At 34.3% G+C, this 16,118-nt stretch overlaps 2 protein-coding genes across 2 annotated transcripts; both read left to right on the top strand.

The window, feature by feature from the left end:
- The first annotated feature begins 146 nt into the window (after window positions 1-146).
- LOC18041076 (la-related protein 1C) lies at window positions 147-4,274 on the top strand. The gene is made up of 6 exons (XM_006435169.2): window positions 147-949; window positions 1,173-1,743; window positions 1,820-1,973; window positions 2,102-2,192; window positions 3,303-3,374; window positions 3,534-4,274. The coding sequence occupies exons 1-6, from the start codon at window positions 449-451 to the stop codon at window positions 3,786-3,788; spliced, it is 1,644 nt and encodes a 547-aa protein (XP_006435232.1). The 5' UTR covers window positions 147-448; the 3' UTR covers window positions 3,789-4,274.
- Window positions 4,275-12,015: 7,741 nt separating this feature from the next.
- On the top strand, window positions 12,016-13,542 carry LOC18041742 (bZIP transcription factor 27). The gene is made up of 4 exons (XM_006435166.2): window positions 12,016-12,742; window positions 12,875-12,952; window positions 13,049-13,120; window positions 13,338-13,542. The coding sequence occupies exons 1-3, from the start codon at window positions 12,116-12,118 to the stop codon at window positions 13,115-13,117; spliced, it is 774 nt and encodes a 257-aa protein (XP_006435229.2). The 5' UTR covers window positions 12,016-12,115; the 3' UTR covers window positions 13,118-13,120; window positions 13,338-13,542.
- Window positions 13,543-16,118: the final 2,576 nt, after the last annotated feature.

Raw genomic sequence — 16,118 nt, 5'->3', positions numbered from 1 at the left:
GAAAAACGCGATTTATTTATTTATTTATTAAAAAAGAGAGAGAGAGAGAGAGAGAAATGAAGTTAATGATTTATGAGGGCACGGTTGGTGAAATGATGGCACATACGAGGGTAGTGTCGTAAATTGAAGTTTACAAGACAAAATCCTGCAGCTTCGTCCTAGTTGCTGAAAACAAAGCCTAAAAAAAGAGAGAAAGTAATAGGGATTTTTTGGTTGGTTTGTTTTACGGCGGTTGATGGCTCCTTAACGCCTTGATCCGTTTTCCGTTCAACCAAAAATATTTCGTACATTTTCTCATTCTCACAACAAAATCAAAGCTCTGATCATTATTTATTTTTTGTTTTAGGTGATTTATGAAATTAATTTAATTAAAAAAAAGAAATATTTCTTAATGTGTTCTGTCATTAAAATCTTCTGAGATTTTTTGTTCCCAAAACCCTAATTCTGAATGGCTATGACGGCTGATTCCACTTCCAATCACGTCACTCCACGTGGCTCCGGATTCTCCGGAGACGGCCTTTCCAGTCCTCAGTTACGCCGAAAGAATTCCCCATCGCAGTGGTCTGAAGTCGTACGAGGCGAGCATGACCCTGCGTCAACCGCCGTTAATCATTCTCAGTCCTCTCCATCGCCGCCGCCGACTGCGACTTCATTACCTGAGCCGACCGGTGGCGTTTCCCCTTCCAAGGCGGTGGCTTCGGCCCCGTCTTCTCCGCCCCCGGATAATCCCATCGCGGCTGGGAGCTCGGATGCTGACAAAGGCAATGCGGCTCGGCCAAAGAAGCTTGCTTGGAACAAGCCATCCAACGGCGTCGTTGAAGTCGGTCCTGTAATGGGAGCTGCTTCTTGGCCCGCTTTATCCGAATCCACTAAGCCGTCGCCGAAATCATCATCGGCCGACTCCTCCTCTTCGAAATCCGTTGCTGATGGATCAGTCTCTGGTACTCAGGTTCGTTTCTGATACTTTCTATGATTTTCTGATTGGTTTCGGAGAAAATAACAAAAGGATAATATAATCTGAATTTTTACGTTGTTTCCTGTTTTACTACAGTTACCTAATTAGGGTTACCTATTTAACGATAATAATTTGTTATGTTCATTGTTGATTATTGGATCGTTATTTCTTTGCTGCTTGTACATATGCATGTTTGTTTACATGTTTACAATAATAGGTACCTTTAATTCCTCACTTACCTCAGAAAGTCTCTAATGCTAATGCAAACCCTAATTCCAATGCAAACCGTACAATGCCGGCTCGACAAAGGTTGAAACGCAGCGGTGGAGGTGTGAGCAACGCTGGCAGTGGGCCTACACAGACTCGTCCTACTCAGCCTCCTCCACCACCGCCTCCACCACCATTCCCTGTATTTCCGATGCCTCCGAATAGTTTTGCTAATCTGGTTACAGCAATGCCGGATCCTTCTCCAAGGGAGCCTCTATACAGAGGTAGTAATTGGGACGCTAGACCAGTTGGAGGATTTGTGTCTCAATCACATCCTATGAACGATCAACGGAATTCCTCTAGGAGGGGTAACTACGGACAGCGTGGAGATGGCAACTACAATAACAATTTCGGAGGCAGACACGATCAGGACCGCGGAAATTATTCAAATGCCAGAGATGCTCACGTGCAGCCTCAGAGAGGTCCTCCAAGGGGCTTTGTTAGGCCTGCACCACCCAATGCAGCTGCATTTGCACCACCTCAGCCCATGCGACCCTTCCCAAACCCCATGGGATTTCCTGGCAAGTTCTTTTTTCTAAGTTAGTGCACTTGATTTTTACGATGTGATGTGGAAATCTAATGTCCCTATTTTCTCAGAATTTATATATATCCCTCCAATGCCTGTGGAAGCTGCAGCCTTGAGGGGTGTGACAGGCATGCCACCCTTCATTCCTCCTGCACCAGTGCTTATGCCTGTTCCAGAACCTTCTCTGGCTGCAATGTTAATACATCAGATTGATTATTATTTCAGGTACTTCGACACTACTTTTTTTTCCTTTTTCCATTTTTGTTCTCCTTGCTGATTAGTCATCCTAATAAACTGGTTGCAACTATTGATATATTATAATACAACTGTTACAAATCTATTATTTGTTGCAGTGATGCTAACTTGGTGAAAGATGAATTTTTGAAGTCGAACATGGATGATCAGGGTTGGGTGCCCATTACTTTAATTGCAAGCTTTCCGCGGGTAAGTTTTTACAGTCAAATAAGTTATTTTCTCATTACTTGTTCACAATTGAGCTTGTGAGTTGTGGCTATGATCTGTTTTGGACTTAAACTTTAACCAATGATGTTCTTCCTTTTTGCTTTTGCGTGTGTATGTCAAATTGGTTCTCATCGAGTATTTTAGCTTACTGCGGACTTCATGTAAAAAATGATGGTATTTTAACTGTTTATTTCTTAGAGTCTAATATCTGTTCATTAATCACTTGTATTTGCTGGAACATTTTTTTGTTTGCTTCAAATTGTGCTGTCAATGTCAAGTTTCCTTGGAGTTGAATACTGCATGCAAAATAGAGTGTATTTTGGGTTTTGTCAGTTGGCCATAATCAGATCTGCTTAATTTAATTAACGTCTTAATGTCCTTTCAAATCCAAGTTTAACTGTTACTGTCATTCTAAAATCCAAAATTCATTGTATTTGTTCCTCTTCATTGATTCTGGGAACTGATGATATTGTTTCAGTAGAAGTTCACCTCACCTGAGTGCCTGGTAGCAACAGCTCTCTTTCCTTCATTTTTATCTTCAGAGTCCTGCTCTGCTGGAAGGATCAGAAAGCTATTTAAAATTTTCTGTTATCAAGATAAGGCTGATAGATCCAAATTTATTGTTTCAGTTGAATGATCGGTGGAACCTGAACGGGTGTTGGCTTGATTTGCATTATTTCAGGCACCAATAATGCCTTGTTGAGAACATAGTTTTCAGTTTTGGGGCATTCGTGTTGTTTACTAAATTATAGAGAGAGGACTAGGGTAAAAGAAACATGAAGTTCTCGGTTGGGGATAGGGTGGAAGTGAACTAATAAACAAATCAAATTTGTTCTGGAAACACCTATTAAATGCATAGTACCTTAATTCAATAAACTACAAAATACCCTTCAGTAGTAGTTATTTCAGATATCTTCAAGTTGATGCACATAATATTCAATTAGATTCATCCATACCTTATTCAGAATTGTTTAGTGAGATTGTGCTTTTCATGTCATTTGAATTAAATTCATTTGCATATTTTGTCTTAAATTTTTAGTGTTAGAAGCCCTTGCTCAGATCAGGTTTTGCTTTATGGCTACTTTTTTGCAGGTTAAGAATTTGACAAGTAACATTCAATTGATATTGGATTCCTTGAGGACTTCAACTGTTGTGGAAGTACAGGTAACTCAACTTGTATTTGATGTTTTTATCATTCTGAGCACCAACCATTTTACTCTTGCAATGTATGGTTATTTGTGAGAGATACTCTTTCCGTATGGAAACTGGCAACTAGACACTCAATGACCATAATTCGCTAGTCTTACTTGTTTATTGATTCAGGATGACAGGGTGAGGAGGCGTAATGAGTGGATGAAATGGATAGCTACTCCTGGTCGTATTTCAACTGAATCGGGCTTATCATCTCCTGCTGGATCAAGTGTTGATGTGCTTGCACCTTCATTCCAAAATATCACAGTCAAGGAAGGGGCTGTTAACCAAAGAAGTTTGACGGGCAATGCAAACTGCCATTGTGAGGATGCTCCAGGGATACATTCATCTGAAGGGGAGGCAACTGAAGAACCAAATCAGAACTGATAATTCAAAATTACCACTGATGTTAAGCACAACCCTACTGGGATAGTGCAAATTTTTGGATGGAAGGAGGGCAATTGCTGCTGTTACTGAAGGTGTTGTAACACCTTTTCTTTTCTGTCACTTTTCTCAATTTTTGGCAGTATTTTGTTGAGGCCAGCAGAGGAATCTGAAATAAGTTATTTAAAAAATTAATTTTGGAAGATAGAGAAAGAGAAGAAAGTGAGACAAACAAGAACTTAGTATTATTGAATGGGGTTGGGTTATGAGGCTTTTGGGTTGTATAGTTTGGTGTTGTGGATGATTGTGTCCTTATCAAATGATGATTTCTGGTGGCATTGATGGCTAGAGCTTCCAGGAGGGAGAGTTAGGATCTCAGAGTTCTTTTCTTGGGTCAGTGTGTTTTATCAAATATTTGGGTCATAAAACTATGGTTTTTGGAGTGAAGGATTTGGATTACTCAGCTAATAGCGCTTGGTTTCTAAAGAATTGTGGCCTGATGGTGGTTGAACTCCTCCTACATGTGCTTGTTCACCGGCTTGCCAGTCTTCTATTTTCCCTTTTTCTCCTTTTTAACTCTTTTGTCACATATATAATTAAACTTGGTTTAACATCTAGAGTATACTTCGTCATGATGAACTCTACCAAATTTTTGTTGCATAAACATTTGAGATTTTTTATTCTCACTTTTGCTGCCTGATGTTTGATTGATCCCTGCACCTTTAATGATTCTGTAGTTAAATTTGATAGTCATATTATTTTTTCCCCTCAATTCAATAATTTTATTATATTCAGGGTCTACATGGTTGGGTACTTAGGATGATAGCTCTTTTATTTTATTATATTTTTTGGGCTGGGACTTATAAATAGAAATATTTGACCTTTCAATTTATTTCGTCTGTTCTTATTTTGAAATTTGCTTTATTCATTTTCAGAAGCATCAGATTTGAGATAAAAATCTGCTGCATTGGAGGTTCCTTACATTCTTGTGGAAATCTTCGAACCGGATTCCTCGCTATGTTTGATTGAATTGAGATTTTTTAAAAAAATTACTGTCTCTGCAGGAGAGTTGGTTAGTATGAAAATTTACTTGCTTTAGATGAACGGATGGTTTACATTGATGATGTTTCCACCATTCTCGTTGGATACAATATCCACTGACATGGGCATATCATAAGAACTAGCGCATAATCATTAATTAAATGCACAAAACAAGCAAAGATTAGACAAAAAATAGACATTCTGTGACAACTTTTGGTAAATGGGGATATAAAATCTTTCGTGGAAGCCTCGGGGTGGTTTTTTTTTTTTAATGAGAATTATTACTCATTATATTTATAATTATATAAATATTGAGATTTATTTATATCAATTTTGATATGACAGCGTTCAGATTTTTAACATTCTCAAATATTTGAGGAACGTTGACTCCTATCTTAAAAAAAAGATTGCATTCACTCAAACTTTGGGATTCTGAGGAAGGAAATTTAAATTAAATTTTTGTAATGCGTCTGTGAATGATCGAACTGCTTCTCTTACATTCGTGAGAGAATGACTCTAGTCACTTGGGCTTTAAGTGGTTAGCCTTGGGGTGGTTTAAAACTTGATAAGGTTGTCCAACATGTTAGGGGCATTGATTTTGAATTAAGGCTTAGCAATTAGAACTATTATTACACAATATGAACTTCTGTTGCTATATTTACATTTGCAACACCTTGCTGCAAGTGAAGAAGAGAACTCGGAAAGCAGGCAGGAACAGGAAAAGGTTAACTTCAAAGACGTGATGTGACAATTTCTAACTTTCTACCGGCCCCGTAGTTTAATTTGCTTTTGCTTGGTTAATGGCTATGCCATAATTGCCTACCGTGAGATATTATTATTGCCTATTAGGTTCTGTCACAGCGTACGCTAGATTCCAATATGAAATACGACGAGATGTGCGTGGATACGCGTCGTGTCGTGCCTCGCGGGTTTCGATCAGAGTCAGAGCTGAGACTTGACAGTGATTTGGCGCGCTGGGAGTAGGCGTGGGTGCGGGTGGTCTTCCCTGCAATTGAGTCATGGCACGCGTACTTCTCCACAATGGCAATAATGGTTTTGAGGGGCAGATGTACATTGTAAATAACAAGACAACTAGATCTCATTTATTATTTTCGTACGTAACTGTTATTCGTGAAGGGTTTTCATAAGTTAAAAGACCGGGGGTAAGCGATGGAAGTGGCTCAGAGCTGACAGCTGTAAACACAAATATCAATTGATTTTTGACAACACAAATACTTTTCTGACTCCTCTAGTAAAAGTATTTTTCTTTGATTCTTAGAAGCGGAGTTAGTAGTTTGTAAGGATAGAGAGACAGAGAGAGAGAGAGAGAGATGCTGGGCTGGCTGTAAGCTTTTTTTTGCTTTTGAACAAGGAATGAGGCAAACAGATAGTAAGTTTTGTTGACCACTCAGGGCCGTTAGATTGCTAAAACAAATTCAACGATCATAATAAGTTGCCCACGGACGCGGACCCCACTTAAATGTAGCCCCACCATGAATATCTGCTCTTTTTAGGCTTGGTAAAATAGGTTGCCGAATTGTGTTGGTTTTGTATTAATTTCGTTTTGTGTTGAATTTAGACTAATTAAATACAATTTATTTAATAATTTTATTACAATATTAAGATTTTTATTAATACAAAAAATAAACAGATTAATCAATAACTCGTTTAATATTTATATATTTAATAAGATTTATATTAAATATTTACATTCCATTAATTATATATAAACATAGATTCTTATCTATATTAAAGTTAAGGATAAACTAATAGATAAAAATAAATAAATTTTAATTAGTGTAATTTATCTTGTAGTATATTGAAATCTTTTTTTTTTTTTATCTTTTACCTCATCCTTGACTTTAATATGGTCAGAGATTTCTTTTTTCTTTTGTATCTTTACCAAAATATTTCACATTTATACTATTAAAATTCTAAATCTATATAAAATTTTATAAATGAAATATCATATATATATTCATCCTTCCCAAAAAAAAAAAAAAGAGACAGAAAATTATGTCTAATATTTAAGTTTCGATGATAAAAACTTATAAATTAATTTAGAAAAAAAAATCATGTCATTAATCAGATAAATGAGTTAACAACTTTAATCATAACCTAGCATGCAAAAAGATTGTATAAATTCGAACTTGACCATTCAATAATCATGTTAAATTTAACGACTCATACTTATCTACTCATGTCGTATTCATATCAAAGATTTGGATTGTGTTAAGTTTTACCAACTTCTTTTCTACTAGTAGTAGTAGAATCCACTAGCACCGATCAAGCAAATAGCATTATATTGCGAAGTGGTATTTTTTGAGATATGGATATATGTATTTATGGTATATTTCTTAAATCTACCACCTATTAGCTCAAAAATCAAAATCTATTAATATTGAGAAGATAATTATCTTATCCAAATATTTAAAAAGATAAATAATTTATGTGGAGGCTTAAACTCACACCCTCAAAATCCTATGATTGATATTAAGGTGTGGGTTAGAGTTACTAAAGCGGCAAAGGGACAAGAGTACCTCCATTACTATTCCTCTCTTACTAATGGGAAGGAAAAGAAAAAAAAAAAGTTAGTTTGGATTCCATGAATGTGGTCAGCATGTTAAAATGTGTGTCCGTGCGTCTGTACTTACCGAATTCCCGGTAGTCTAGAGGTGCCACGTGCCACTACTTTCATTGCAGCATCTGGCCGCTTTTCATTGATTTATGCATCCACTAGAAGACAAATCGAGGGGGTACCGCTTTCAACATTCATCATCCAGGTACTTGTATACTAGCCTATTACTATTAATTAATAATCAAGTAGTGAAGAATTTTTATTCTATTACGGGGGACCATAAGTTTGGTAAATCAATGAAGACCTACTGTAAGGACAAAGCCCTCGGGATTTGTAAATGGCCTATTATTGGAGGGCCGGCTGCTACAGTCAGCTTGCGACTTATAAATCTGTAACGTTGTTGCCGGAAATGGATCGTTGATGGATTCATTAATTGAAGATGCATACCCATACCTGTTCTGGCTAATAACATTTAGTTGCATCTCTCGGAATTTGCTTGCACAAATGCGGAAATTTTCTTTTAAAACATGAAACCAGAGAAAAATGCTTACGGCAGAGAACGGGGAGAAAGGGAGAAAAATAATAATAGGGTTTTGGGGGAATCTCTTTTCAGTGCAGGGCATAGGCAAATAGCTTGCAGTCAGATAAAGAAACAGCACCCATTTGGGACATCGCCATTACCCACAGGTGACAAAAAGTGCACTCTTTTATCTTTCATCTTTCTTCTGTGATCTCTGTTTCACTTTCCAATCTCCCGTTGCATCTCTCATCTTTCCCTACATCAAACCCTGAGGCAGAGTACTGGGCTTGGATGCTCTTAATATATAATAATATTGAGACCATCGGTGTCTTTTTGTTTGTACTTGTAAAGTTGTAATAATACTTGTACGTTTTAGCAGTCATAAATTTTGTAACTAAATTTATAAATATACTAACCAATGACAACTAGATCTCTCTACTCGTGCAGTTGAGTTTGAACCCAACAATTTTGTACCAATAATATAAAAAAAAAAAAAAAAAAAAAATTCACTAATAAACAAACTACAATATTATTTCGCCAGTTCTAAGGTAGTTTCTGCTGCATAATAATAAGATCGGAGAATAAAGCCAACATAAAAAAATTAACATTTCTGCAAACAGTAGCTTTATTTTCGTTTTTATTTCCAAAGCATAACAAAGTTATTCTGAAAAGAAAAAGTAGAAGCGGCTCTCTTCCGTCTTCAAGTTCAAAGACAAGAAATTCTGTGTGTGGGGTCAACCTTACACTTATGTTTGATTATATAATGAATTTCTCGATGATTCTGTTAAAAGAAAGAATTATAGTATCAATACCGACATATTATGAATTATTTGATTGGTATGATTTATTTTTAAGTTGTAAAGTCCTTTCTAGTATTGATGTATTGTCGCTTTGGCTAGAAAAAAAATATAATTATAAAATAAAAATTAATATTATGTAGTAAATATAATTTTTAAATAATTATTTTGATAAAATTAATAAAAATATTATAATTTTTTTTTATACAAGTGTAAAAATCGAATCAATTTAAATTTTAAGTTATAATAGTCCGTGTTTATCAAATATTTTGATGTTATAAATTTTAAAGTATAACTGTCCAACTCGGCCTAAATCTCTCTCTATCTTATTTAACAAGTATGATTTCTTATCTTTTATCGAACTTAACTTATTTAATCAATAAAAAGTCATCTACATAACAAATACTTTAATTATTATAGACATAGATTCCATCTAATGATCCACATTTAATCTTACTATTAATGTTGGGATTTTTAAACAATATCATAGAGGGACCATAAGTATCATCCTTTCCTTGGCTTATATATGTGGAATATATATAGATTCCATGGATTAAAAAAAAAAAACAGAATTATTTGTTAAAGTAGTTCTCTTGCTTACTCTCTTAAAATGCTACAGTGTCTTTTTTCCCTATTAAACCGTGATAAAGAAAAGCATTTACCTGCTCCCATAAAAAAAAAAAAAAAAAACCCTATCTAAGTTATGGATATTTATGTTCAAAGTTATTATCTAATAAAAATCTCTTAGTTTATTAAAGTAAAAATAAATTAAAAAATTAAAAAATAAATTTTTTACATCTTATTTTATCATGTATTGGAGTGTGTACCTTTTGGGAAATTTATAAAATTGATCACAAAAAATTTGTATTTTTCCCAATTAATCCCTAAAATTTATTTCTATCAATATTAGGCAAAAAACGCATCAAGTGACGAAAATATCCCTGTCATTCTCGCCAAGCTTTCTCTCTCTAACGGAACGATCTCTCTCAGCCTCTCACCCAAATCGGCCACTCATCATCGGCGACTTCCCACAGTACATCGGAGTCCATCCTCCGCGGCCAACATCACCAAAATCGCTACCAAGATCTAAAATCAATGGTTAGTTCAAAAACTATAGGTTTTATTACATGTTCTATTGTGTGTTCTTGTTTTATGTTGTTGTTATTGTGTTGGGTTAGTGATGGTGATGGAGAATTGAAGTGTTTGTGATGTTGGTGGTGTGTGGTTGAGGTTGTTGGTGTGGGTGACAATATGTCCATCACACGAATTTGGTGCGATCTTCACAAAATTTATGCGATGGGTTGCTGGCCCCGGCACCCATCACACACAGATCGGGTGAGACATGCACCATGTTGCACCAATTTTGTGCGACTGACTGCCTGTCGCACCAAAAGACAATTGCACCAAAACTGCCTCTTAACATTTGGTTATACAATAACAAAGGATAAATAATCTAAGAAACATTTCATCAAATACCTAATGTGCAACAGTTCTACAAAACCAAATTCCTTTCAATTAGCTTACAAAGGTTTTGGACTCTAATTCAATTTGTTAGAATCGTGTCGAATTGATGCTGGATACGGGTTCGGGTGTATTTGGTCAAAATTAGTTTTTCTGTCGCCGTCGCCGTCCGCCATGATTAAAGAGAGAAAAGCTGCTTACGGTTTGGTGAAAAGGGAGAGGAGTTTGGATTGAAATAAGAGGGTAATTTGGGGCAAAAAACTTATGTTTGACTACTTATGATAGAAAAATTAAAACGTTGGGTCAGTAGTATAAATTTCCCATACTTTTTTCGTTTTTAAGTAATTCTTGATTCAAAAATTAGTCTTCAATTTTTTTCTAAAAAGTAAATCATCTTTTTTTTTTCTTTTTTAAATTAGAAATAAGCCATCCTCGACACCAATTCATTTGGTGATAAACACTCTGTAATTGTGGCAAGAAAGTGGCACAAATGTCCCACTCTCATACTTAATATCCTTTGGATATCGAAATATTAAAATTTAGAATCAATAATAACCCATTGATCTGCCGGCAATGTGGGTAGCTCAAAATATTAATTACACTGTAACTTATTGATTACAATTAGAAATTTTTCTAGAATATCGTTGATTTGCACAACAATGATAATCAAAATTATTATATTACAACTTATTAGATTAAGTTAGGAGTCCCGCCTAATTCCTACAACCATGTTAGTTTGAGAGGAAAAAAAAATTATTAATATAACAAATAAAAATTTGTTAGAATCTTCTTGATTTAGGTAACGATAAGATGGAGGAGTAGTCTACGATTCTATGCAGCGTTGATGAGGAATGTAGCCCTAAATTCCACTGGTGTTGCTTTTGTAGCTATAATGGACAAAATTATTGCAACACATTCTATTACAATTAGATTGGGAAGAAAAATTTGCTATAAAAATTGTGAAAATTTTGCGCAATGCAACTAGTGAGAATTCGTTTCCTCAAAAATCAAAATTAGAAAGGAAGGTGACAAGTGAGAATTGTTAAAGGGGTTTTCGGCAGTATTTTATGTATAAAGCTTGACACATTTGTTTCCCATTTAGGGTGTGGTTAGTTTTAAGATTAGAGAATCAGAATTTGAGATGAGAATAATTGATGATATTTATTTATTAACATAGAGGCGATCGGAATGAAACATGTGGGACTAATTTATTTTTGAGATTATGAAATGAGAACTTAATTCGCGTGGGGGCTTAAAAATCGAGTTTCCATTTCCCAAACTTTTACCCCTATTACATTTTTATAATCTTCAAATTGTCCCCCATTATATTTTGTTACTTTTTACATTTTAATCCCTATAAAAATTTTGTAATATTTGTAAATAGATAATTTATTATTTAATAATAATAATAAAATTATTATTAACAATGATTATTTTGAATAATAATAATGATCATAATCATAATTATTATAATAAATAATAACAACAATCAATTAAGATTATTTTAATAACTTGTAATAATTTATTTTAATTATAAAAAAATAAACACATCAATAATAATATAATTAATTTCTATTCTAATTTATAAAAATAAATTAAATAATTTATTTTTATTTTATTCTTTATTTTAATTATCAATTAGTAAATACACCATTATTTTATATTTCATGTTTTGTTACTGTAAATAAAAATTGAAAAAAAAAAAAACCACAACCGCACAAAAGCAGGGGAGCAGCTCTTTCAAGGCCCCCTATAAAATGATATCCAACTCCAAGTCACAACCCGCAGGAGCTCTTAAACTGAAGCATTAAAAAAAATGTAAATTTTCTAATTTGTATTTTATTTTGAAAGCCAAAACCATAACTACTTAGTACACAAAAAACTTTTCTGTTCGTGTTAGTGATCAACTTTCTCCTTCTTGAGAACCATCACCATGTGGCCATCTCCAGCTAGAAACAACAAGAATGGAATCTCAAGCTCAATTTCAAAATCATCATCTTCATGTTCATCTCCTTCATCGCCAGGCACCCCTAACAAAAAATCCATGGAAGAAGTTTGGCAGGACATAAGCCTAACTTCTTTGCAAGATCACGCTAACACTGCCATCCCAAACACTACCGGCATCCCAAACACTAGTGCAGCTTTAATATTTCAAGACTTTTTTGCAAGGCCATTTAACAAAGACCCACCAATAACAAAAGCTTCTCCTGCTGCACACCCCAGTACTGCTGAGCCCTCAAACAGCTCTTGCTTTGGCAATTTGGCTCCACATCACGGCGGCGCTTTGTTGAGCCTGAATTCTGGGTCTGGCTTTAATTATCTTGAAAATGTCCCTGCCCCTCTGGCTCATCATCATCAAAGGCCAAGCCATCAATTGCTACAGGGTTTCCCTCTCAACAACTGCAACTCCCCTTTTGATGATGCTTTGGCTCCTGCTCATGTTGTGTCCTCTATTTGCTTCAAAAGGCCTCAAGAACATGAGGGGCATTTGACTGATCGCCGACATAAGCGCATGATGAAGAATCGAGAGTCAGCCGCTCGCTCCAGAGCCAGAAAGCAGGAACCTCACTTTCTTTTTTTTCCCCCTCTTTTCTATTAAATCAGAATGTTCCTTTCTTTCTTTGTTTTTCATTTTACTGAGGGTTGTTTTTTTTTAATTAAAATTTTTTTTTGGCAAATTATGTTTATGCAGGCTTATACAACTGAGTTGGAACAAGAAGTTGCCCATTTGGAGAAAGAGAATGCCAAGCTGAGAAGGCAGTTAGAGCAGGTCAATGAACGAGTGATAATTTTTATACAAATTTTTTTTAATTTTTATGTTAAAATTAATTAGCAATAAGCCGCTTGCTGTCGTCATGTGTTACAGTTGTTGGCGGCTTCTGGGCAGCTTACAAAAAAGCCCTCGCTCTATAGAACCTCAAGTGCTCCATTTTGAGAAGTAAGAATAAGCTAAGCATTCAGCCATTTTCTTATTTTAGTTCTTTATTGTTTGCCTTTTTTCATCCATTTGACCTACTCTCGTCTAATTTGCCAGCCTTTTAAAATAATAGGAGACTGGAATGATGGGTTGAGACTAGAGTGATAGGGGGTTTATTTTTTATTTTAAAAATGTATTCTAATAAGCTTGATTTTTTTTTTTTTTTTTTTGGTTTTAGGTACGAAACCTCTATGTATCGTCAAGTGGGTTTTAAAATTTAAAGACACGAAGCGGGAGGGGAGAGTTAGAGAGTATTTGGTTGGATGGATCCCCCTCCCCCTCCCAAGCAAAGCTGCAGGACCGACGGTGGGCATTTTGTGAACTAACGATGTAATGGATGCTTTTCTTTTTGTTAATCTCGTTGGCTTTATATCTTTCTTCTCCCAAGAAGTAAAACTAAAGTATTGCTATTTTGTATGCTTGCCAATGGAAAGATGTGCAGTATCAAAAAGATTGGACGTGTTTGGCTATATCAGTAATGGCCTTCTCTGTTTCTCTTTGCCTTATCAACCTTATCTTCCTTCCTTTCACAATCACTATACCCCCGAGTCATTATTATCAAAGTCAATTATCTTTGTTAGTATGCGAGTGTGACGACCATAGCTTCTTCTTTTTCTAATGTCATATGATTCCAATTTTAGGTACAGGGCATCTCTCTCTCTCTCTCTCATCGCTCAGTGGATATTTTTCTCTTTTGTCGTTTACTTTAGTTATTCTTCAATTTACTAACTAAAATGAATGCCGCTTAATTCAGAAGTTATATCCAGTTTTTTTAGGGTGCGTTTGTTATTGTTGTTTTTTAAATAATATTTTTGATTTTTTTTAAAAAAATAAGAAAGATTAGTTTTTGGTGAAAATAAAAACGCGTTTGATAGTTTATTTTAAAAGTAACATCAAAAAATTTTAAAAAAAAAAAGTAAAATGCGGTTGGTAGTTTATCTGGAAAATATAAATAGTAAAATTATATTTGATATAATTTTTATAAAAATTATTTTAAAATAGTTATGTGATATGCATAAATTTTAAATTTATCTTTTTGTTATTTTAGATATTTTTGAAAAAATGAATAAATAAGTAAAATAATGTAGTAATAAAAAATTATTTATTATTTTATTTTAAAATATTTTTAAACAAAAATTATTGCATAAACATATTAAAAATTATTGTGTGTTTATTATTTTTAAACCAAAATTTCATATTTATATTTAATATATCATTGGGTCCATAATTTTTCTTCGTAGCTATGATTATGAAAACCCCCGGCCAAACGCATTTTTTATTTTTGCAAAATTCAGCACTAGTCCCACCCTTAGTTTAGACTAAAATCCTAAAATTGCTCCTCCTTAATTGAATATGCATTGGAATTTGCAAATGTAATATTGTGAGTGGGACACTGGAGATCCCGAAATGGTCAATGCGAAATAAGTTGGGATTGTACGATGTAGTTTGTATTCACTATTCAATGCCTTTTTTTTTTTTTTTGGTTCAAAAAACAAATAAAAATAAATGAAAGAAAAAGGAAGGAAAGCACCAAAGTTCAAACAATGGCATGTGTGCAGGCAGTCATGTCGATCGTCACCAAAGCAATATCTAGTTAAGCTCATTGGCTTTTAGTTCAGAAATGAGCACTGCTTGTCAGTCAGCTAGTGAGCTAGCTAGCAAACAACGCAACAATGTCGGCTACTGTGCGCTTTGGCTCGGTCTTCGTAACCAGTAGCGGTTGGTTGTTCTTTTTTAATATTTCACGATGCGGTACTAATAAAGTCTTTTTTTTTTTTAGATTGATTAATCATCCGATTACTGCATTACACAGATATTTACAACAACTGCTTATTGTAACAGAGGTATTACACTGATATTTATAATCAGATATATATAATTGGGACTTATATTATTACAATGAATTCTATGAAGTACATGCCCAATACAAATAACCCCTCACATGAGAGGATGTCCATACTCCATTTGTATTTCGCAAGGGAGAAGGATATAAAGAATATTTAGCCCCCACAATGCTTTTGTGGGGGCTAGAACCGCTGCCCTCACAATGTTTGTGAGGGCAGCAGCCCACCACTTCGACCAAGGCCGAAGTGGCCTAATAAAGTCTTGGTTACACTGATAATGAAGTCCCTTTAAATAATTTAATAATTTGATTGGGTTTATTTTTTAATTTGAGTCGCAGAAAAATCATATTTATTAGAAGAATATATATCTTCCGATTTAAGCAGGGACTTTTAATTTAAATTATGATACGAATTTAAAAGTGTCTTCCATAATTAGGCTCTCCCCATGATACTTCTTAGTTAAGATAAAAAAAAAAAATTATTTCACAATGCGGTCTCTCTGAGTTGGCATTAGAATTCAGTGACTCGCCTGCTCTCTCTCTCTCTCTCTCGTCTTGACTCTCATTACTCATCTTTGAATTGTTTAATCTGGATGTGGCTCTGGTAGGTAGACCCTTTATAATTTGCATATTAGAATCTAGAAGCATTGTTTACGTTTTAACTTACGACAGTTAGAATTGTGATACTATTAATTAATGTTTATAATACTATTATTATTAGTTGATGTCAAACATCATTATTTAGCATTATAATTTTACACTTTTTTCCAAAAAAAAAAAGAAAGATGAATTATAACTATCTCCCATATTAAAAAGAAGAGTCGATCCCATCTTTACCGCCTTTGATTTTTAAACCATCCGCATTGACCTTGGATATGACATTATTGTATGAACATCGATTCACAATAAGTTTCTGATTGTAAAACCAATATACAATTAAAAAATAATAATGTTAATTGGATATAAGGTAACAGATTGTCTCTTAGATGTAGTAGTAGTAGTAGTAATAATAATAATAATAATGGTTAATTATTTGTGGGTGGTACATTTTTTGATAAATTTTAAAAATGTGACATTTTTTAAAAATACTTAAGTGGGTGACATTCATTAACTTTT

The sequence above is a fragment of the Citrus clementina genome, unplaced genomic scaffold (assembly GCF_000493195.1).
Source record: "Citrus clementina cultivar Clemenules unplaced genomic scaffold, Citrus_clementina_v1.0 scaffold_5, whole genome shotgun sequence".
In the NCBI taxonomy this organism is placed as follows: domain Eukaryota; kingdom Viridiplantae; phylum Streptophyta; class Magnoliopsida; order Sapindales; family Rutaceae; genus Citrus; species Citrus x clementina.
Note: the sequence above shows the minus strand (reverse complement) of the source record. Positions and strands in the feature narration are given on the sequence as shown.

Bases quoted from the DNA above. Each gene is read 5' to 3' on its own strand.
- LOC18041076 (XM_006435169.2), top strand. From the start codon at position 449: ATGGCTATGACGGCTGATTCCACTTCCAATCACGTCACTCCACGTGGC. The intron at 950-1,172 runs GTTCGTTTCTGA...TTACAATAATAG, and splicing joins GATCAGTCTCTGGTACTCAG to GTACCTTTAATTCCTCACTT. The intron at 2,193-3,302 runs GTAAGTTTTTAC...ACTTTTTTGCAG, and splicing joins TAATTGCAAGCTTTCCGCGG to GTTAAGAATTTGACAAGTAA.
- LOC18041742 (XM_006435166.2), top strand. From the start codon at position 12,116: ATGTGGCCATCTCCAGCTAGAAACAACAAGAATGGAATCTCAAGCTCA. The intron at 12,743-12,874 runs GAACCTCACTTT...ATGTTTATGCAG, and splicing joins GCTCCAGAGCCAGAAAGCAG to GCTTATACAACTGAGTTGGA. The intron at 12,953-13,048 runs GTCAATGAACGA...CATGTGTTACAG, and splicing joins TGAGAAGGCAGTTAGAGCAG to TTGTTGGCGGCTTCTGGGCA.